We start from the raw sequence: 25494 nt of genomic DNA on the forward strand, positions 1-25494 counted from the left end.
ACGGTCGACTATGGTGGCCTGTCACTCTGAGAGACCCGTGCTGAATAGTGAGATAATAATAGATTGACGTCGATGTTTTAAATAAACATAATTTCAAAGATTCTTTTTTTTTCTTGTATTCAATTTAGCGTTCAATTCAAGTACGAGCAGCGTTTATGCTATTTACCTAATTGATGCTCTAGTTCTGTTGTCTTAGAATTACCTGGTTTACGTTTTCGTAAACATGAACTGTACCACGTACTTTAAAGATAATGGTAAATGCTTATGATTTAATATATAATATAGTTATATACGCTTTAATATGTATTAGATATTTACAATACATTACATAAATACACTTTGATAGGTTTTGGATATTTGCAATCTTATTTATATTCACACTAGGCGTTGCATTATACAAGAATTGATGTGTCTATCATAGACAAATCGATCGATCTCAAGCAATAATGGATCTTAAACCATATTTGCCTACCACAGTTTAAAATATGACTAATATTTTAAATTTTGGTACACATAAATTGGTTAAGATTGACTATGAGGTACTTCTGGGTATATACTTATTGTGTACACAAGTCAATCCAAACGAAACCTTCTATTGTCGCACTTTAATTTGGCCATGTCATATCTTTTCCATTGAAAAATCGTAGCTTGAAAATTCACATTGTGCCACAAAAAGCACATACAATCCCAACCGAACCATAAAACAAATTGCAACTTTATAATAATCAGTAAAATAATTATATACTAATTCAGCATCGCAATATTTACAGCGAAATTCATACATGAATAAGTGGTACGATAAAAATATATCCCGTACCCGAAGCTACTGTCATCGAACGCAATAAAAATATTTTACACTCATAACTCATCCTCGAGTGATGTATAAAACATTATCGGTTGAGATCCACATGTTCCCAAACAAATTGTACCTTCGGCACAGAGATTTATTCACTGTAGAGATGTATTATCAATGAATTTATAGCACAAAGTACTTTTAGTACTTTGAGTCTATATGGTTTGACTTCAAAAACACCACCGTCACATCGGTGATTAACCTCAGGTATGTCTCTGACCTTATTAAGAGTTGATTACAGATGTCCACGGGCAGCAGTAACTCTTACCATCAGGCGGACGGCATGCTCGTTTTTTAATACAAAAAAAAAAAAACATCAAAGATTTATCGAATTGACTACTTGTAGTATCATTTGCGGTCCATCTGATTTTAGATACGATTATTTGCTTTAACATCCCTTTAGCATCTGTAATCAGTTCCATTTATAACAGTGGTTTCTCCTCTTATAGCGCAGTTAAAATAGAGGTTCTTCTACCTTAAGCCGACCATATACGCGGTGCCACTTCTGACGACTAGTAGGTTTCCTCACATGTAAGTCACCCAGAATGCTCTATACTAAATAGTGCAGTGTGTATGAGATACCTCTCATACCACCAGTATTTGCAAATGTCAAGCTGGGGAGTCACAAGCAACAATCGGATACAGGGCATGTTTTTTCCTCCCTAAATTAGATAAAGGTCTTTACAAGTCATTAGCGCTGGGTACAATCGAGGACGCGTGACTCGAATGAGAACGGCCCGGAGTAAATACAGTGCATTCATTACTACTTTACTGCTCGCTTCACGGGGACTGCGTACTGGTTGGTATTGTTTAACATTCAAATGTTTGAAGTTAATTTGTATGTCCTTGCAATAAAAAGCAATATTCCAATAGTATATAATTAAGGAGTATATAAACTCTATTTAGGTTTATCACAGACGCTAGATCAGTTTCTGCGTGGCAAAAAAAAAGCTACTTGTCATAGATACTATACCCATTTATAATTACTAATTGTTAAATGTTGTTTACAATTTGACTAGAGCAAAGAAAAAAATGATGCGCGTTGGTTGAGTCATTCCTAACTTTAATGCATTCGTTTACACAAGATGGTGGTAATTTTACGGTCATATTTTAATATATTCGGCATAATCGGTTTACATTATAGTTATAAATCACGCGGGCGCACTACGTTAATTAATATATTTATTTTGTGCCAACGACGGCACTTACAAATTGTCAGGTACAATTTTTTTCTTAAACTACTACCGGATCGGAACGCGACCTCTACTGAGAAGAGGTCGCGTTCCGATCCGATTATGAACGCAATTAAAATCAAGAAGCTTGATAACAATAATTAATAATTACGTATTTCAGTTAAGATTAGAAGGTAAATGGTGTACCTCAGTAGAGTACTCAAAAGTACTCCAAACTTCTAGTGTTAGTTGGCAATTCACGGCGAACAGAAGTTCCTTTTATTCACGATACGACACGTTTTACGATTCCGACATAAGCACGATTTATTTTTGTGCGTTTTTGTAAAAGATGCTTAAGAAGTATTCTCGCAGCTTGTTATTTACGTAAAATCATTCATGCGTTACTTGATCAACTGTATTTTCTAAAACGTCGTGCAATACGATATTCGTAATTTTATACGTAAACGCATCTCAAAATCGTATTAACATAGCAGTAGATAAGCCAAGTGGACGGATTTTTAATTTTTGTAGTACCAAGTGGTGTTGTTGCGTGAGAAAACCATAGTACAATGCTATTAAACTTAAATCGTTACAGTATATTTGTCGTGTCGTGTGTTGTAAAATGGAGCTTACACTTGAAAATATTGTGCAGTGTGGTGGCGTTTAACAGTTGTCGAAACAAAATTTAACACTTGAGCCGCCTAACTTTTGCGGGTTTCCACCTGGATGGGAATTAAAAAAATTTTTTTTTTCCACGGATGTTCAACTTTAAATCATGTCATAATGAAATTTTGTTTCTACGTGCTTTTACATGAAATAACCAATTTATTGAATCAAACGTAAAACTATAACAAAGTCTACTTGATTATACGTAATTGCAATTCCACGCTTCAGAATACAATAACGGAGATTGTTGAGTGCAATTATCAATGCATTGTTTTGTTCTTCCACTCAATATCATTTCTAGAGTCTAGATTATAAATACACGAAGGTATATATGAAACCTTCCTACACAATGATTAAAATAGATAATTGTCAACTATCACCAGTGGTAAGCGAGAATCACGGCTTTATTGATGCAACTCGTGGCGTTTGTACAAGAAAGTGACCAACGGTCGCCATAACATGGTACAACTATTATCGGTCCGCAACAAGTGCTACATGTTCTGCGGAGTGTTTTCTTGGAAACGTGCTAGAATACTATTCCAAGGCTATTCCAAGGCTATTCCATATATATTCGCGTATTCATCATCAACCTATTGCTGTCCCACTGCTGATTAGGCCATAGCCCACCGCGCTGACCAAGTGGGAATTGGTAGACTTCACATACCTTTGAATTTTTTTTTAAGATTTTTCAGGTATGCAGGTTTCATAGTGATGTTTTCGTTCACTGTTTAAGCTAGTGATAAAGATCCCTTCGCATGAATACCCACATATGTATGCTTTTAGTAGAATATGGAACCAGTTGATAAAGAATCGAATTCATATTTCTGCCATATAATATTAAACTAATGTTAACAAACGTTTTAATAAAAGACGTAAGTAAGTTATGTACTCGACCAGTTTATATTCTACTGAAAACTGTAATTGAAAAATTATTTGCGCTGTTTTCCATTGAGACTTGACCGCACAATTGAAGTTGACAAACAGACTTATTGGTTTTTTCCTGTATAAGTTTGTTTTAAAATTATTTTAATGCTCTTTTAATTTTCCAAGGGCTCCTTTCATAAATTTTGTCGTTAATATTATATTGACTACCTAACTTGTATTAAATACGTCCTACTCTCATAATGAATACGGAATATTAATATTTCTCAACTATAATTTCTAAGAATTGCAATGCTCGTTGCGATTCATTTCAGGTATTCGAGATCAATATTTTATTTTATAATCGACTACCGGAATTCACAACGCTGTAGTATTTGCAGCATCATTGCTTCGATAAGATCTGTAAAATAAGTTCTAAAGAATGAGTCCTACACAATTTAGTGATTATATTCATATTGTTATACAGAAACTAATTCTTACTCTATTAGGGCTTCAATGACACTACATTTAAAAAGCAAAAATCAATCTGAACATTACTAAAGTTATTTGGTTCCGGTACCAAAGAACTGAACATTTTTTCGAGATTTACAAGATTGTCCATCGCGATTTCATGTTTCAATGTAAAAATGGAACGTTTAAGGTAGATGTTTTTACTGAAACGTTCATTTACGGCAGTTCCCTTTCCACGTCAATATCGTCTCGCCTCAGAATTATCATTCAACAAGCGTCTATTAAAAATGCCTTCTGTCTCTCATAAATAAAGGCGTAGCGTTCGCGCATTTTAATACGGTTTGATGGCACGGGAGCTTACGGTAGGAACGGTGTGAGATGGCTTGTTTGATTTTTCACATTTTTGTACTACCTACCTCTAGCGGCTTAAGGGGGGGGGGGAGGGGCACCCGCCCCGGGCCCCCGATTCCGGAGGCCTCCAAACACAATTGCTAAAAAAGTTCGTCAGAACCAAACAATCTATGAAATGTGTATCAGTTAGCGAAAAAAAAGGTCACTTTTTTCACGAAGAACTTTTTTCACGGAGGGCCTCCATTCAACTTTCCGCCCCGGGTCTCAGACGACCATAGTCCGCCACCGCTACCTACTTACTAGAATATACGACTGAAAGACATACTTTTTGTAAGATTGAAGTATAACGAGCAAGCAGTCCATACGATGGTAATTTAGTGTAAGGGAACATCTGTACTTAATGAACTTCATACTATACAGGGGTTCGAAATGAAGTCAATCACATACGCTTTGCCACTCTTGAAGTCTTTGGTCGCCTTATATGTAAGTTGGTCCCATCTACACCCTTCGCAACAACAGCTTTACGCCTGAAATAGGCGGGGCGGTGGTAACTCCCAAGACGAACCATATTGATTCTACCAACTTAAAGGATTTGTTTAATAAGTTATTACTATTAAATTACTACTATTAATCATATTTCTTACAATTTTATTATATTTTGATAATTTGACATAACGTTAGATAACCACCAGCTTACGTACCATCAGTACGTTTCAGTTTAAACTACTAACCATTTTTGTATAATTCATTTTGCTTTAATTGGCCATATTAAGACATTCTAATTTGAAAACCTGAAGTTCGTACGAACGCGCGGGTGGTGGTCAGTTATATCAGTGATAGAAATTTATTCACGAAACATACTCGTCAAGTTAAAGTTTTATTATTTTTTACATAGCTCTCCCTTTATTAGAAGTATGAACTGCAACACCTGTTAAAAATAGCCCCGTCATTTATTACCTGACATTATTTAATCATTTTACGGTGGGCTACAAATTTTGTTGACCTCTTAACGGTGGTCTTTACTTAGTTGATCATTTCTGGAGCCTCTACAAAATTATGTTAAGTGTATTGCTTTAGGAATTAATTGGATGTACAAAGTCGAGATGTGTCATTTATTGATTACTTAGTTCTTACAGAAGTAGCAAAGTACGTGAGGAAAAATTTTTGGGCGTTTGGTAAAAGTCAAGGTCTAACTTTGACAGATGTTAGAATGGTATTCCTCGTTCTGGCGTAAATAAATTTTGGTTTTCGGTAAGAGGGTTGTTTTCGGTAAAAGTTGAGTTAGGTAGAACTTGTAAATGAAGTTGTGTCACAAATGTCTTGGTTGTAAATGACATTAATAAGTCTCAATTTATTCAGTCTCAGTTTATTTTACTTTTGTGTAAATGCCTACCACATACTGTCGCCATCGACCAGGGTTGACTGGCAGAGAATGCCATTAGGCATGAAGTCCGCCCTTGTAAACCTTAGTTTAAGGTGTTTCAAAAATTAAATAAATAAATAAATTTTAAACTTAAAAATCAAAATACTAAATAATTTGCACTATGGACGGAGATAGCTTTAAAGGCGATTTTGAGTCCATCAATTTATATCCGAATGATCAAAGCTCTAGAAGGCTTCCTGGATATTGACGATTGGATAGTATCAACCTCACTTTGTCGAGTCATGGGAAATGTAACGATATGGCCGATGTATTCTCAAAGCAAACAAGTAACCAGCTTTATAGTAGATATATTTGAAACTGCAAAGGACGTCCATATTGCGTGTATGTTTACCTAATACTGACGAGTCGTTTGTGAAGTTCACCCAACCAGTAACATAAATACCAGTTCGAACTTAAATGCATCTGTTGGAAATACATTTTATGTATGATTAAGATATAAATTAAAATATATATATATATACATACAGGGTGAATTTTTCAAATAGGCCTTCAGGACCAAATACGAAACTATAAGGACTAGTGAAAAATGCTGAAAGGAGTTACGAGGCCGATTTTGATAAAAACTAAAACTGCATCATTACTTTTTTAAAATATCTTTTTCCCTAGCTGGGAATCGAACGAGTTCATTATGAAAAAAAATACACGCTCTATATTATTCTTCGATCTGGTAGTGTTGCTTATAAGGATCAAATTCTGGGAAGTAATGATAAATGACAAACTAAAGCAAAAGCCTAAATTTTAAGAAAATATGTACATATTTTTTCATATTAATTTGGCAGTTAAGTTCCCGCCTTTCATTAATTTAAAAAATTCGCGTATTTACAGTTTATCATTTACCAGTACTTATCATATTTTGATCCTTATAAGCAACACTATTAGATAGTGGAATAATATAGAGGCTGTTTTTTTTTCAAAATAAACTCGTTCGATTCCCGGCTAGGGAAAAAGTTATTTTAAAAAAGTAATGATGCAGTTTTAGTTTTTTTATCAAAATCGGCCTCATGACTCCTTTCAGCATTTTTCGCTAATCCTTATAGTTTCGGATTTGGCCCTGAAGGCCCGTTTGAAAAATTCACCTGTATATATGGAACTAGTTTACCAGGCAAACGCTTTGTTGCCATATAATAAAAAAAATGTTAAAGGTGAACAATCCTTATCACTTAGGCGTATGAAAATAGATATATATATAGATGATAGCCTAGTGGTTAAGGAACACGGCCTCTCGATCGAGGGGCCGAGGTTCAAATCCCAGGCACGCACCTCTGATTTACAAATTTATGTGCGTATTAGAAATTCATTATCACTTGCTTAAACGGTGAAGGAAAACATCGTGAGGAAACCTGAAAAAAAAAATCTTAAAGGTATGTGACGTCTACCAATACGCACTTGGCCAGCGCGGTGGACGATGGCCTAATCCTACTCATTCTGAGAGGAGACCCGTGCCCAGCAGTGGGACAGTAATGGGTTGATGATGATGATGGTTAAGCCGTTTCGGAGGAGTACGGTAACTAATATTGAAACGAGAATTTTATATATAAGATAAAGATTTTATGAAAGTAATTTTCTTAAACAGCTGCTATGCTGGTACCGCAAAATGTGATACAGCTATTTACACCAAATACAATGGCGAGTCGTTCGCTATATATCGTCTTTTACTATTTCTTTTATTAGAATTTCAGTATTCCATATTACATTAATAGCCAATGATCGTGTACGTATAAATACATAGTCCACTAATTGATACTCATATTACTTTTTAAAAAAATATAAGATTATTACACATACCATTTACTGTCAATAAATATGGAGATTGATGAGCATTTAAACATGTTATAGAAGTTTTATAGTAAAAGTATAAACATCGATCGCAATAAGGGTAGCTTAAATAAATTTTAGCCGATGGTGTAATCGTAAAAAGAGCGACGTATGGAGACCGAACTCAATAACACTTACCGAGGTAAATAACGGTAACGTTAGCGATTTTACTCGGCCTCGCCGAGTAAGTACGATTGGGCCGTACCAAAATTACCTTCTACATACAGTGCAGGGCTGGATTTGGAGGGATGGTGGCCCTGGGGCAACAAAACCGGTGGCGCCTACATTTTTTCCGAATAAAAGGAACATTTTTTCCGTCAAGTAATTCAAAAAATTATTGCCTAGAAATAAAATAATTACAAAAAATATTATAGTAATTAGTAAATACATGCAGTATTATAGGCCAAAATGCGAAAAAATTCTGTTTGAAAAACTTAAAGTTGACCTGTCCAAAATTTGGATGGCGTTTCTTCATTATAGGCACTGCGTGTGGAGAACTCCTCATGATGTGTGTGAAGTAAATACCATATAGGAGATCAATAAAATTGGTACAAGTTCAAAGTTATGTTTCAATGCAGATACTTCCGTACTAGCTAATCTGATAGCATAGTGTTAACTTTAACTTTAAATAAACTTTCAACTTCCCTTCTCATAGTCAGACTTCGCGTTCCACGCAGACACCGTTGGTTAATACGTTGTTTTGGCATAGTTGTAACCATACCGCAGCATTTGCCAAAATACTATCTATACTTTTAACATTTCATAATTAAATTATAACGCATTAAGTTTTTCCAGAGTAAAGCTCAATCCATCGTCGTATATTTTAATGGTATTTTGTTTCTAAACGACCACCAAATGAGCTACATGGGAATTTATACGGGATATCGAGTTGAAGAGCTCTAGGTTCGAATGATCAAGTCCACAATTGTACTGTACCCTTACCATGAGTTTTTACGTTTTGACTAATATTACTGTTTTGGTATTTGTTTACGTATTTGCCTTGCATTTGCCTTTGCATACAAATTCCAATCAGCGCCCCCAGCGGATTGTGTCAGAACTAGGAAATCGTATGGGCCAATACGTAAACAAATACCAAAGCAGTCATATTTGTCAAAACGTAAAAACTCATGGTAAGGGTACTGAATTCAACTCCTACAGTACTTCAAGAGATAAGCGTATGGAGAAACTAGCAGAACCCGCGGCTTCGCCCGCGTAAAAAATATGATACGACATACAAATAACTGTTATCGTAAATTTGTACCTTTAACAATTTTAACGATAAAGTAGCATTCATATTTAATTAATTAAAGCCTTTTTTCCTCACTGTGTACCTAAATTGGTCAAGCTTTCTTCAGAAACATACACTAAAACTCTAATTAGTAATGAAACTTTCTTTAAAATATAAGTTTCATGTAGGATACAATAATTATTATTTACACTATTCCATAGGAACCGTCCATGTTATATGAGGCCTTACATACAGTGATTCTTTCCAGGGTCTCTGGCTGGGCGGTTAGAGCTCCCATTCTTGCCGCCCGCAACTCCAGAAGTCCCCCTTTAGTCTCGTACGACAGTGTACTGTAGCCCTGTTCTAGCCCAAAATTTTAATCCAAGGTCTATGTGTCTACAACATAACCATCACTAATCCACGCATAACCAGAACCATACCCCACGGCAGGACAAAATGTTGGCACGCAGTGTGTCCAAAGTAGTTGCGATATACCTAATCAGTATACCAAAATGTAGGCCAATTTGAATAAACTTACGCATTATCATATATGAAATTTGCACCCGTCCACGTTGTCGTGTATTTGTCTGAATAGACGTTATCTGAAATTTCACGTTTCTAACTTCGAACCTAAAAGATTCCCGTTTACATACATATAACACTTCTTTTACCTCTTTAGTAGAATTTCAAATACATTCCTATGTACATATGCATCAATAAATACTTTATCAGCAAATTTCTGAAAGCTAATATTCAACACCAGCGGTCGGCAACCCGACACCCACGGGTGGTGTGTGGCCCGCGACTTTCCCTTGCGGCCCGCGGGTCTGCGCGTTACTAATAATTGGCCAAGTGCAAGTCAAACCCGCACCTGGAGGGTTCCGTACAACCAAAATTTTCATTCTTTTTTTAAATTTCTACGGTCTTATTCATAAAAAGTTATAGCACACCTATAACGTTGCTATAGTACGATTGTCAAAAAGTGTTATTCATAAACGCATTTTAGGCACTAAACCGTTCTATAAACCTTCTATAACTTATAGAGGCCAGAACCCTACTATAACAGTGCTATAAGGCAAAGATGGCCGACTCTCAACAGCTGATTCGTGATTACTAACCTAATTTGACAATACGTTTTTAATAAATTATGTCAATGTCCATTTTGTATACAAACTTGAAATAATTTATTTTAATATCCGATAAATAACATTATTATATCACTATTTTAAATTACAATGCAAATTTTACAAAGCTTAGATTATTAAAAATCTAGAAAACCGTCCACTTCGAAGAACATTGCACCAAAGAGTGATCTGTTTTCATTAGACTATAGGAAGCGTTATCGCTTTAATAAATCGACAGTAAATTTTCTAATTGATCTCGTACGTAATGATCGTAAATCAGATCGCAGAGGTCCTGGTACACCTTCTGAAGTACAGGGTTTACTGCCATAAGATATTGCGAATGTTTACAAAACGAAACTTAATTGAATTTAACTTTATATAATTATATCAATATTACATAAAACATTAATATCCAACCAATTTTCACTCCTTTATCTTTTAACAACTTTTGCTTCACATTCCATTTTAACAAATAAAATATTTTTAAATTCGCGGTATTTACAAATACAACGACACTGACGTGTGATTTGGTTTTATCGACAACCCATTGACAAGAATGTCAAGACAGAATATTTTTTTAGTACGAAATAATGTCATTTAATGATGTTTATCTATGGATATTCGTCAATTTGTTCGCCGAACTTCACTATAATGGCAACATTTTCGTTTATAGTTGACTTTAGCGACACATTAGTTATAGAAGGTTTATGGAACGTTTATGAATAAGCAATTTTATAGAACGTTATATAAGCTTATTGAACACTTTAACTAATGAGTGCTTAAAACCTTCTATAAGCATTTTTTATGAATAAGACCGCTAGTATTTAATATTGCAGCAGCCATTCAAGTACACACATTGTGAAAATTTGGACTGTCTACCTCTAACGGTTCAAAAGTTAGTTGGAAAAATATCGAATATCAGTTTTTTGTATGGGGTCCCCTTTTTGTTTTCAACTTTTTTTATTTTTAGTATTTGTTGTTATAGCGGCCACCGTTATGGATCCTCTGTAAGAATTTCAAATGTCTATCTATTACGGTTCCAGAGATAGAGCCCCACGGATAGTGCCACACGAACGACGGACAGACAGCGAAGTCTTAGTAATAGGGTTCCGTTTTTATCCTTGACGTACGGAACCCTAAAAAACCGCTGTTCTGCACTTCAGCACGCGCAATACATTCCCATGTTAAAAATATATGTTACAACGGCCCGTGGAATTTCGCCCTACACTAAACTTCTCTGCACTCTGTTCTTTTTCCAGACACGCCAAAGGAAGTAAATACGATAACGTTTTTTAAAGAAACTTTCTTTTTTTACTTATAGCTCTATTATCTATTATTTCGAAATAGAAAGCTAAATGCTATTTTTACAATCCTTGTTTCCAAATTAACGGATTTTAAAATAAAGTTCTATTCCCTATTAATCGAACTTAAGGGTTGATTTTCCAAAAACGGTAAAATAGGTGTTCTATTATTTTCAATCAGAAAGCTGAATACCAATTTTGATAGACTTTGTTTCAAAATCTGCGGACTTCCCAACAAACTTTCAACCCCTATTTTACCCCCTTAAGGGTAGATTTTCCATAAATGGTATTAAAAACGTTCTATTATTTCCAACAGGAAAGTCAAATGCAAGTTTTCACAGACCTTGCTTCCGAATTAACGGAGTTTGAAATAAAATTCCAACCCTCATTTAACGACCTTAAGGGATGATTTTCTAAAAACAATGAAAATTAATTATTTTCTACCGAAAACCCAAATACCGATTTTCGTACAGTTTACATTAAAACTGGGGGACTTTCATACAAACTTACAACCCTTATTTAACCCACATTAGGGTTGATTTTCCATAAACAGTAGAATTAAAATTCCACTATATCTTATCAGTAAGGCAATGACTAATTTTAGTAGTTCTGGATTTCAAATTGGCAAATTTTAAAATAAGCTGTCAATCCCTATTTTACCAACTTAAGGGTTGATTTTCCAAAAAAAATGAAATAAATGTTTAATTATTTTCTACCAAAAAGCTAAATACAGATTTTCATAGAGATTAGATCAAAACTGGGAGATTTTCATACAAACTTACAACCCTTATTTAACCCACATAAGAGTTGATTTTCCTAAAACGGTAGAATTAAAATTCCACTATATCTAACCAGTAAGGCAATGACTAACTTTCGTAGTACTGACTTTCAAATTGGCAAATTTTTAAATAAGCGGTCAACCCCTATTTTATCAACTTAAGGGTTGATTTTTCAAAAATGATGAAATAGGTTTTGAATTATTTTCTATCGAAAACCCAAATACTGATTTTCATACAGTTTACATCAAAACTGGGGGACTTTCATACAAACTTACAACCCTTATTTAATCCATATAACGGTTGATTTTCCAAAAACGGTAGAATTTAAGTTCCACTATATGTAATCAGTAAGGCAATGACTAAATTTCGTGGTGCTGGCTTTCAAATTGGCAAATTTTAAAATAAGCTGTCAACCCATATTTTAGCAACTTAAGGGTTGATTTTCCAAAAACAATGAAATAGGTGTTTAATTATTTTCTACCAAAAATCTAAATACAGATTTTCATAGAGATTAGATCAAAACTGGGCGATTTTCATACAAACTTACAACCCTTATTTAACTCACATAAGGGTTGATTTTCCATAAACAGTGGAATTAAAGTTCCATTATATCTAACCAGTAAAGCAATGGCTAACTTTCATAGTGCTGGCTTTCAAAATGGCAAAATTTAAAATAAGCTGTTAACCCCTATTTAACCACCTTTAGAGTTGATTTTGGAAAAACCATTAGATTAAATTTTTATTATTGATGTGAAACATCTATAGCCGCACGTAAAACCGATTTCTGGCGTGGCGACGCATGCCGTCTACGATGCCGCACGCTATACGATGGTATACAGGGTGAATTTTTAAAACGGGCCTTCAGGGCCAAATCCGAAACTATAAGGATGAGCGAAAAATGCTGAAAGGAGTTACGAGACCGATTTTGATAAAAACTAAAACTGCATCATTACTTTTTTAAAATAACTTTTTCCCTAGCCGGGAATCGAACGAGTTCATTTTGAAAAAAAATGCACCCTCTATATTATTCCACTATCTGATAGTGTTGCTTATAAGGATCAAAATCTGGAAAGTAATGATAAATGACAAACTAAAGGAAAAGCCTCAATTTTAAGAAAATACATATTTCTTCATATTAATTTGGCAGTTAAGTTCCCGCCATTCATTACTTTAAACATTTTTTTTGGCTCAATGTTCCTTATCATTCGAAATGGACGTTTTGTTTCCCAATAATTTTTATTTTTTATGTCCGACTTAGCTAAGGTTATTTTTAGGACCATTAAAATAGATTTACTTGCTATGGGCGGAGTTTCGTTTAATACAGATGTAAAGTTGACAATTTGCGAGAATTACTTTTTAGAGTCAAATCCGAGTGATTACTTAAAAAAAGAGATATAGAAAATCATATTTAACGTTGAAACGAAGTTGTAAAGAACAAACAATAGGAATTTACTATTTAATCAGTTATCTATTTTCATTAAAAAATAAATCCTAAAAACGGCGGTAACTTATTTGCCAAACTATTACTTTCTCATACTAAGCCGTATGTCATAGTCATAACATCGAATAATTAGTTGATTAACCAACAAATTCTTCAATGGTATGACTTATGTCTGTTTCTAAAGAATTATACATAAATCATTTGTTATGTATAATCCTTAAGGATTAGTATGCCAATGTATGGAAAAATACGTATTTTCTTCAAAATTTTCCTTTTCCTTTAATTTGTCCCATAACATTACTTCCCAGAATTTGATCCTTATAAGCGACACTATCAGATAGTGGAATAATATAGACGTGTAATTTTTTTCAAAATGAACTCGTTCGATTCCCGGCTAAGGAAAAAAATATTTTAAAAAACTAATGATGCAGTTTTAGTTTTTATCAAAATCGGCCTCGTAACTCCTTTCAGCATTTTTCGCTAATCCTTATAGTTTCGAATTTGGCCCTGAAGGCCCGTTTTAAAAATTCACCCTGTATATATACAGTCTATATGCAGTAGTGTGTACGGTGTGGCGACGCGTCGCCATGCGCAAAATTAAGTAGTCACGATTTGAAATAAATTCGTAAATTTTTGTATTTAATGAAAATAAATGTTTATTCAATAAATAGTCATCGTTATCTGGAAAAAAATCGTAATATTTTATTTTATCATTATGACATATTTAGTTCCTATGACAATATGTTCTTTTCTGCATATTACTTTTACAAAATAATGTCGATGTTTCACATCTGCCAGGCGTCCCGTGACGGCTCACATTTTTTTTAAATCAGAAAGCTAAATACCAATTTTCATCCAGTTTGCTTTAAAACTGACGGACTTTCATACTAACTTTCAACCCCCATTTAACCCCCTTATCGGTGGAATATCAAAAAATCCGTTCTTAGTGCGCATCTACATTATAAAATAAAGCTATATTTCAAATTTCATGATTGTAGCTTCAGTAGTGTAGTCAAAACCTTGATTAATACGTTTTGAACGTGCATTTGCTTTAACGGTGAAGGAAAACAATGCAAAGAAACCTGCGTACCGGAGTGTTCTAAAAAAGTTCTCGAAGGTATGCGAAGCTTACCAATACGCATATATCCAGGATTAGTCATACTCGTAGTCATTAGCTAGTGCGGTGGACTATGCTAATGACTATAACTAATCCTTAAAATCGGAGAGAAGGCCCGTGCCCAGCAGTGGTATAGTAATGGGTTAACGACAAATGCATGATTACATTTTTGTAGTTCCAATGTAATTTTTAAGAGCCGTTTCTAGCCTAGTCTAGCACCACAAAGGTCGTAGTGAACGACTTCAAGAACAATTCAACTGGCAAGTTTTGAAGCACTTGCCACTCAGTTGGTTTACAAAGAAAAAAATATACTCTACTATACTTACCGTCGTGAGAGTCGTAGATGTAGTAGACACTTTTCCAATTGTAGTAATCTATGACGTCGAGCACGGCGTGGTGGTAGTCAGGCACGATGCTCAGAGCGTAGTCAATCAGATTTGTGGGTTTGATTACCTGTGAATCAAAAGTATTTATTCATTAACTTATTTATTTAAGATATTTTATTCAAAGATTATTGTTTAGTAAGACTAAACAATAATGTTTGAATAAACATCAGTTTGAATAAACCTTATGGTTTGGACGGATTAGTTTTTGAACTTATCACCATATGTATTTGTAATGTTCAGCTCAAAACTTAGTATCTTTTAGAAATACCAATTGTAGTGGCGTTTCGTTGAAAGATATAGAGTTGATGTGCGGCAATAACATCAGAGTCAAGTTACAACTAAATTGACAAAATTAAAAAATCCATAAAAAACTACGCGGATGTGACATATTTAGTAGACATATCAAGAAAACGGGTAGAGGATATCGATTTATTATAAATTATATCGTACTATACGTAGGATAATTTATAATGTCGATATATTAGAAATTCGTTAGTTTGTATGCACACAGAGTTTTTGGTATTTACCATTGGAAGCCCCTACTGCAAACAGTTTAAGCTAAATTCAGTTTGCTACTCGTAACATACTCAGAAACCATTAGATACAACTTGTGTCGATTACAATTCTGGTCACAATGATTTAGGTGATATACTTGGAATGCAATGTGAAATTAAAAATTGGTATAGTCCGCGTAAAACTGCTAGTCCGCTCTAAATATAAAAATGAATCGCGTCGCCATAGCAAATTGTATGACTACACCTGCTCGCAACACCTTCAGAGCGGACTAGCAGTTTGGCGCGGACTATACTTTATTTCGGGTTAAAATTTTCAGGTGCTTTATGAAATGCATAAATTATTTATTTTATTTTATTTAGTGTATATAGGTATAATCATCACATACATTAATATTTTAAGACGGAAAATAGGTAGTATATACCTAAGAAATTATATTTCAAACAATCTACACATCTCGATGAGTTAACTAAATCACCGTTACCACATCGATTAGCTAATGTATTGGCGGGCGAACGAGAGAGCTCATTAATAGGATATTGGATTAGTCCCTCACAGTGTCCAATGGAACACGATTACAAACCTATAATGGGTTTCTATAATATAAATAAAGTTGCGTAGAATTTTGGAACTACTAACATCTCGTATGAAGGCAATGAAGGAATGGAATCGGATGAGCACCAAAGTCACCGACGTAGCATTGAAGGCTAGCAAGTTGAAGTGGCAATGGGCTGGTCATATCTGTCGAAGGGCCGACAACCGTTGGAGTAGACGGCTCTTGGAGTGGAGACCGCGTCTAGGCAAACGATCTGCCCCGAGCGGCGGGAGCTAGCTGGATGAAGAGAGCCGAAGATCGGGCTCACTGTCGTGCCTTGGGAGACGCCTATGTCCAGTAGTGGACTAACGTGGGCTAAAGATAGATGTAAGGCCAACTAACGAAAATAACCAAGACCCTTAACTGTACTAAGAAATCTAAAAAAGAAAAGTTTGAAGAACGGAGGAGACGAAATAATGCCGGAGTTGCACTAAGGTATTTCTAGTGTCCAGTTCCGGTTTCACTGGGGTCTAGTGTTCAAACTTTCACGGATCCTCATTTTTAAAGCTTTTATGATTTTAACGGTAGAACATTGTAAAGATTTATACATCCCTTTGAGTTTAAAAAATAATGACTATGTCGTAAATAAGCCTACCAATTCGCACCTATAGCCTTATCTTTGTGAGAGGAGATTTGTGCTCAGCAGGGGACCAATAAAGGTACAAATAATCAAGAATCTACGCTTAGACTCATGTGTTTCAAATATTAGTAGTGCTTCAAAAAATATTAATTCCAATTGCAGATACAGCTGCTCCAAATAAAAACGGTTTGGGTTACCATCGATAGTATCGAGATGAATTAATAAGAAAACATTTGCGAACTAGTAAACACCTCAGTTGAAAGTGGTTTAACATGGATTTCAAGGCACAAAGCGGACGGTGGCGGCTGAAATTTAACAAAACCGTGTAGGAATGGAAAAATTCCGCGCGATCCGAGCCAGCTATGTCTGGCATTATTTAATTTGACAATTCCAGGAACAGACTCCTAAACGACTGTCCACTACCTATAGATTGAATTTTTTGTCTCGAAATGTCGCTGAATTACCTGTCTAGTAGAACAATGTTTTGGGTTCGGAGAAATTACTTATTATTGTCAACAATAATTTTCACGAATAGTTTTGATGTGAAACATCTAACCGTCTAAACATCAGCCGCACGTAAAACTGATTTCTGGCGTGGCGACGCATGCCGCGACGCGTCGCCACGCTATACGATGGTATATATATACAGTCTATATGCAGTAGTGTGTACGGTGTGGCGACGCGTCGCCATGCGCAATCGAATTCAATAAATAGTCATCGTTATCTGGAAAAAAATCGTAATATTTTTTTTTTATTTTATCATTATGACATATTTAGTTCCTATCACAATATGTTCTTTTCTGCACTTTACTTTTACAAAATAATGTCGATGTTTCACATCTGCCAGGCGTCCCGTGACGGCTCACATTTTTTTATCACATTATTTCACTTAATACATTGTTCGATAAGCTTTATTATTCCGTTTATTTATTAAGAATAACCATACAATACAATACAAGCTATGATAGCCTAGTGGTTAAAAAACTCGGCCCCTCGATCGAAGGGGCTAGACCGAGGTTCAAATTCCAGACACGCCTCTGATTTCTCAAACTTATGTCATCCATCCATCAGCCTTTAATAGTCCACTGCTGGACATAGGCCTCCCCTAATCTACGCCACTCCGACCGGTCTTGAGCGATCTGGATCCAGCGGTTACCCGCCGTCCGCTTCAGGTCATCAGTCCACTTGGTCGGGGGGCGTCCTGTACTCCTTTTGCCGAGACGTGGTCTCATTCGAGGACCTTCCTACCCCATCGGTTATCCGTCCTACGAACTATGTGGCCAGCCCATTGCCACTTCAGCTTGCTTATTTTGAGAGCTATGTCGGTAACTTACGTTCTCCTACGGATTTCCTTGTTACGGATTTTGTCGCGTAGGGAAATACCGAGCATAGCTCTCTATGGAGAGAGCTCTGCTCGGTAAAGTCGCTCAGCGAGCTATGGAGCTCGCTGAGCGACTTTGAGTCTTCGTATGAGGCTCACAGTGAAAGACCACGTCTCGGCACCGTAAGTCATCACTGGCAACACACACTGCTCGAATATCTTCGACTTCAGGCTCTGAGGTATGTTGGATGAGAAGATGTTACGCAATTTCCCGAACGCTGCCCAGCCGAGTTGGATTCTACGAGTGACCTCTTTCTCGAAGTTGGACTTACCCATCTGGATTAACTGTCCCAGGTAAACGTATTCGTCAACAACTTCGAGTGTAGCGCCATCAACAACGACTGGTATGGGTGTGACATGGACGTTAAACATGATCTTCGTTTTGTCCATGTTCATCTTAAGACCCACCCATTGAGAGGAATCACAGAGGTCATTGAGCATAGTATTGAGGTCCTCCAGCGACTCCGCCATGATGACGATATCGTCTGCGAATCGAAGGTGAGTGATATATTCGCCATCGATGTTGATGCCGAATCCTTTCCACAGTTTGAACACGTCTTCCAGTGCAGCGGTAAACAGTTTCAGCGACAATACATCACCCTGTTTCACACCTCGCAGCACTTGGATGGGGTTCGTACTTCTGTCGTGTAATCGGATCGTCATTGAGGCTGCCTTATACATACACTTTAACACTTCGATGTATCGATAGTCAATCTGGCACCGCTGGAGTGACTCCAATACTGCCCATGTCTCGATAGAATCGAAGGCTTTCTCATAGTCCACATAAGCAACACACAACGGCAGATTGTACTCCTCGGACTTCTGTACAATCTGCCGCAGTGTGTGTATGTGGTCCATGGTACTAAAGCCTTTTCGAAAGCCGGCTTGTTCGGGAGGCTGGAAGTCGTCGAGCCTGCGAGCTATTCGGTTGTAGATTACCCTCGAGAATACCTTGTATCACCATTCTTATCTCGTAAAGGCTGACGTCCGGGATATCTTCTGTATAGTGCCGGGTTAGCGTGGCTCGCTTGTCAATGACAAGTCGTAGAGGCTCACGCGAAGTGGTATATAACTGTCCATAGAATTTCTCAATTTCTCTCAGAACTTCAGGCTTCGAGGCAACTGTGGTGCCAGCGTCCGTCCTCAACTGCGTCAGCAAGCTTTGCCCAACCCGCAGATCCCTTGCGAAGACTTTGGAGCCTTTATTTTGCTCAATGCACTCTTTAATGCGAAGAGCATTAAAGAGGCGCAAATCGTGTCGCATTCTATTAGAGATCTGTGCGTTGAGTCGCCTATACTTTGACAGTGAGCCCGGAGACTGCACACACATTGCCCGCCGCTCTGCCATAAGTCCGAGTGTATGGGCTGAGAGTCTTTGAGTTGTTCTTTTGGAGGCGGTCTGGTAGTATTTCGACCCCACCTCACGGACAGTTTCTACCAACTTGGTGTTCGTATCGTCAACATCTATGCAATGTTCTAGGCATCGTAGACGATTGTTGAGCTCGAGTCGAAAGTCTTCAGAGCCCTGAATCTGGCAAGGTCTTGGACGAAGTATTGACTTCATAAGGCGGGACCGTTCCAGCTTGACTTGGATATTTAACGTGCCTCTAACCATCCGGTGGTCGCTTCCGGTTTTAGATCTATTGATCACAGAGACATCGTTAAATATTTGTCATTTGTCCGCCAATATGAAGTCAATCTCGTTTTTTGTAGTACCATCGGGACTCATCCAGGTCCACTTCCTCTGAGGCTTCTTCTTGAAGAAGGAGTTCATCATATAGAATCCTTCCTTTTCCAAGAAGTTAGCCAGCAAGTGGCCTCGATGGTTCCGATGACCAAATCCAAACTTATGTGCGTATTAGAAATTAATTATCACTTGGTTAAACGGCGAAGGAAACCTGCACACCTGAGAGATTTGTTAAAAATCTTATGTGAAGTCCACTAATACGCATTTGGTCAGCGCGATGGACGATGACCTAATCCTTATCACTCTGAGAGGAGACGCGTGCCCAACAGTGGGAAAATAATAAGTTGAAAACAATAAATTGTGTAAGAACCGTATATAGCTAAAATAGTTTAAATAAGTTGGTAAAACTAATATATAATTATTCCAATCAAATTTCTTATCGAACGAATCGGCAGCTCAAATATATTTAAATTGGAACATCTTTACATTTGTCAACAAACAGATTACCCAATAGATACCCGTTTAGAGCCGAAAATCTCTTCTAATATTGGGTTGACACATTTTGCAAATAGGATATTATTAAGTACGAATATTCGAGAAACTAGCACCAAACAACCGACCGTTTGATTTATTACTTGCCACGGAGTACTTATTCAATCACTGGCATAGAATTCGGTGTTCCGTAATCTATTTATATTTCCTAAGAATATTATATGGAATATTTTATAAGGTCTAAGGTCGTAGTAGTTTATTTGGTATACGAAATATTTAAGTTCGGACGATAAGACGTGCGGCATGAATAGATTGGTTTTGAAATATTTCGGAGTTTATATTCAATTACAAAAATATTAAATTGAAATATTTTTCCAATTTCATATCTAGAAATATTTGACTTTTAAAAGAAAATTTTTGGTTGAAATGTCCTTTCATTTGATCAGATATAATTTTGGTATATCAGACGAGCATGCAGTCCACCTGATGGTAATTGGCTACTGCCGCCCATGAACATCTGTAACCAACCCCAGATAGGATTAGATATTCTTACCTAAGGCCGGCCAACGATGCACCGCTACCCCTGAGGACTAACTGGAACGCCTCAGAAAAGTGTGTCTCCCTTAGCACACCCTTCAAACCAGAATACAGCAACGCTCAACACTGCTGTTATGAGGCAGAAATAGATGAGGCGGTGGTGCTGCCGGAGTCGAACCGCAAAGCGTTCTACCACCTTTAAAGATCTATTCACATCCGCATATTGTGGTTTTTAATTACTAATATTATAAATCCGAAAGTAACTCTGTCTGTCTGTCTGTCTGCCTGCCTGTCTGTCTGTCTGTCTGTCTGTACGAATTTTCAGTTTTATGTACTAACTTACATAAAACTGAAAATTCGTACCTTCTATGTCATATTATTTTCTTTTAAACGCGGGCGAAAACTAGTAGTTTTTAATGCTTTTTGAACCAATTTAATCAAGGTGTTGATGGGACTGCAAAGGAATTGTATCGAATTGGGAATATTTACAAACGCAGCTGTGTACATCAGCTTTGTATTTTATTGCATAAGAGAAAATAAGTGAAAAACAATACATGGCACCCTAGTTTGATTCTCGTCAAATATTGTAAATTATGTAAATTCGTCCACCAGTTTGGTAGACGAAATTGTTTAAAGGTAAAGGTGTAAAGAAATAAATTATTATTAATAAATATCATATTTGCCCTGCTCATACAACCTTAATACTGCAAGAGGTTATAAAACCTTCAAGTAGGTACTAATAGAAGCTGTCTTAATCAACGACTTAGTACTTCGACTGCTTAGGTAAATCCCTTGTTACTATTATTCCATCGGCAAATTATTATAAAGTATGAGTATATAGAACTTCTGAGCTCCTCGGGAGCCGAAACTAATGCATCAGCAAAGTTTGATACAGCCGGTGATTCCAACAGCGAGTACTTTGTAAAAGCTGACTTCGCGACGGCTTAGTGTTGTCGGTGTCCGATAAAATTTCCTATAACTATAATTTTAATAATGGAACAGTGTGCAGTAGTATTAGAATTTAGAACTTCCGAGCTACTCAGAAGCCAAAACTAATGCATATGCTAAAGTTTCATGCGGCCAACGTTTCAAATGGCGTACTTTGTAAAGCTGACTTTTAGACCGGCGGCTTAGTGTTAGGACTATTGAAGTAAATCTGTTGCAACTATACTTAAGTAATGTATTAAGTATTAGAAATTTTGAGTTAGTCAGAAGCGAAAACTAATGCATACCATAAAGTTATATGCAGCCAGTGTTTCAAAGCGTTGTAGCGTCAATTACTTTGTAAAAGCTAAATTTTAGATCGGCTTAATGTTGTGACTATTCAGATAAATCTTTTGTTATGTATTAGAAATTCTGTGTAACTCAATGTACACCTGATAGTTTTATACAACGAAGTTTCATAAATATTAGCTATTTAGATGCTAAAACGATAACTTAGAATCTTTCACCTGACAAAGTTTGATATTGCAAATACTGCTGTTAAACCAAATTATATCCGTGAGGATCTAGTTATTACACTTTAGCTATAATTTAACGTGAAATCTAGTATTCGAATATCTTCGCTACTTAACGAACTGATGGTATCATGTTAAACTCTGTCTAATAACAATCGTGTGGTGTCTAATATTTATAAAAAAACAATGTTTTACCTATTGACTTTTTATTGCATGAAGCCATAGATATATTATCCTGCTGTTGTATAATATATCTATGCATGTAGCCAATACAATAATAAACTTTACGACAGCTTACTTTTCAAACATGTCTTATAAATTAAACATTGAGCTATTTTTAAGTAAGTGTAGTTACAACCGAGCAGTTCTCTTTCTATTAAATAAAACTTAGAATGACATCTTATATATTTTTTCATGATGACTAATGCCCAATTGTTACTAAATTATCCAATTTGGTAATTTCTAGTACATAGAAATGATCAAAATTTTGATATTTGGTACACAAAACATTGAATAGTTTGAATCGACCGTACCAAGAACGGTAGTTATTAATAATCGTTATTTCAGTGACGGCTATAAAATTCGTTCAAGAACAGTTTAGTAACTTGTCTATAAAATTTATAAAGTAGAAAGCCGTAGCAGTTTAAAGAGATAAACTATCACAAACTACTTTGACTCAATACTTAGCTACCATGGACAGAGTTAACAATTTGTTTTCGATAAGTGCCTTTGAGATAAAATAGCGTCGTACAACTAGTTTAATTGATAAAGCGAAGTAGGAAGCTCGAGAGCCAAAGTAGCGTGAAGTACAAGGATCTGAAGTACGATCCCTGCGGCGGACTGGTCTGACGGTTTGGGGGTTTCGAGTTCGATTCCTGGCGCAACAAATATCTAAATGATGAATTTAGATTTATGTTCTTTTCATCGACGCGCGTGGCGCAGTCACCATATCAGTCTGACACGTAGAGGGTCCCAGGTTCGATCCTCGGACAGAAAGATATCTAAATGATGAATTTAGTTCTTTCGTTTCTGGGTGTGGGGCTGTGGGTGTTTGTGTATTTGCCTCTGTATGAGTCCATAGGGCAACCGATACAGGGAATCCTAATGTGGGACTGTGAGTCTAGAATGCTTTTGTTTGTTTTTTTCTGAATCTGGATGTTTGTATATTTGTCTGCGGTTTGGGGGCACCATCGCTATATCTTTTTCTATTTTGTATCATTAAATACGTTTTAACGTATTTCTCAGAAATGACTTCTACAAGTTTAGATAGAAACTAATTGTTGTCTGTATAAATGCAGCGGCTCGCAACTTTAAGTAGAAATTGCAGTTAACGTATGGTCCATATAATCCGACTTAAAATACACCGGCTTGCGAGTTTAGGTAGAAACTGCAATTAACGTATCGTCCACGTGATCCGTCTTTAAATACACCGATTTGCAACTTTAGGCAGAATTGCAATTAACGTATCGTCCATGTGATCTGACCCTAACTACACCGGCTTGTAACTTTAGGGCACTTAAACACCGACTATTACGAACGAAGCAAACGGGACACTCGTGTTCTAAACTTTAATTGATTCGCAGTTCTAAGTTGTACGGTGAACTCAATTTAATGCTTAATATCATATATCACGTCACATTTAACTCGAATCCGCAAGTATATGAGCCCTTATACAATTTGTATCAGATAAGCCTATTTACATTATTCACTGAGAACTATAGAGTAGAGGTTAGGTATCATTATGCTATATGACCTCATTTCTCTGTAGTAATGTGACCAAGCAATCACGTTTTTTACAGTTACACACTTTTTTGTTTGACTTTGGATTAATATAAACAAAGCTCTAAACTTTTTATCCGACTGCGGAGGGCAATGTTTTTTGAGAGATATGTATGTATATCTCAGTCTTATCACGCTCTACAACCCAAACTGTTTGAAAGATTTTACTTTATGCCGTGTAGTTGGAATCGTTTACATAGTGGGAGTGACATGGGCTACATTATTTGTCTATTCATTATTTTAAGCAGTGGGGAATTTTGTTTTTGTATCAAATAGCACTAACAAAAGTGTTTAGCTGTGATATGGCGTTAGAGGTGATCAACTTTATTATTAACTCAACTTCAGGTAGCAGAAACAAAATCTCTTTATAAGTAGAAGCATATCTCTTCGAGTTAAGGTGACCATCAAGAGGACCATACATACCATCACCAACACGTGTTTCGCTCCAAAACGGAGCATCATCAGGGTAAGTTGACTCTACGACGGTTAATCGTTAAGTGACGCTGTCAACCTAATGCATGCCTTTTATAATGTTATCCAACCCTCCATAGGGTATGGTGGTGTATATCTACACTAATATTATAAAGAGGAAAACTTTGTTTGTTTGGTTGGTAGTAATGAATAGGCTCAAAAACTACTGGACCGATTTTAAAAATTCTTTCACCATTCGAAAACTACATTATCCACGAGTAACATAGGCTATATTTTAAATGAAATATATTTGATAAATAGATTTTGAGGCGGTACAAAGTTTGCCGGGTCAGCTAGTTTTTAATATTCTGCATCTGCACGCATCGTTTGAGGGAGGGAGGGTGTTACATACTGCATGGTTTAAAATATATACCATCGTACATATTTGTAGCGGATTGTTGCAAAGTAATTTTAATCTTAATATCTATTTAAGTGATATATGACATTCACGCATTAGGAGTGCATTTGTGTTCTATGTGTGCCAGTACAAATACATTAAACGCTATTGTCTGGCTTTTGCGTTTAGCATAATAAAATGCTGCATCCGGCGAAATGTACAACGAAGCGTATTTGTTTTAGCTTTGTTAGCATCTGTAATTATGTTATCAATGGTGGCATTACAATCTACATTTTACCTTATTTGAAGATAAGTAAATTTTGCTTTCTACGCTCACAATCTTCTAGTGTCCGTAGTGGTTATGGATACATTGGACAAATACAATAATAACAAAAATCGGTTGATTGTGTTGTGCTTTTGTAATGTTTTATTATCTGTAGAAACCAGTGTGGGTTGACTCCGGCGGCACCACCGCTACACCTATTTCTGCTTCATTACAGCAGTGTTAAACGTTGCTGTGTTCTGGTTTGAAGGATGTGGTAAGGGAGACTTACTTTTCCGAGGCGTTCCAACTTAGTCCTCAGGGGTAGCGGCTCATCTGCAGCCGACCTCAGGTACGAATATCTAATCATATCTAGGGTTAATTACAAATGTAC

The 25494-nt window shown here is 36.3% G+C and overlaps 1 protein-coding gene and 1 pseudogene across 1 annotated transcript in view; both read right to left on the reverse strand.

The window, feature by feature from the left end:
- Positions 1-25494, reverse strand: part of LOC140743575 (glutamate receptor 1-like) — a 99812-nt gene that overhangs the window by 4707 nt on the left and 69611 nt on the right. The window contains exon 4 of the mRNA XM_073074970.1: positions 14950-15076. Within this exon, the coding sequence (XP_072931071.1) occupies positions 14950-15076 (127 nt within the window). The remainder of the gene's footprint in view (positions 1-14949; positions 15077-25494) is intronic.
- LOC140743166 (uncharacterized) lies at positions 16230-19693 on the reverse strand (annotated as a pseudogene).

This window comes from Epargyreus clarus, unplaced genomic scaffold, assembly GCF_041222505.1.
Source record: "Epargyreus clarus isolate Ecla_fem2 unplaced genomic scaffold, WU_Ecla_fem_2.2 ptg000007l, whole genome shotgun sequence".
NCBI lineage: Eukaryota > Metazoa > Arthropoda > Insecta > Lepidoptera > Hesperiidae > Epargyreus > Epargyreus clarus.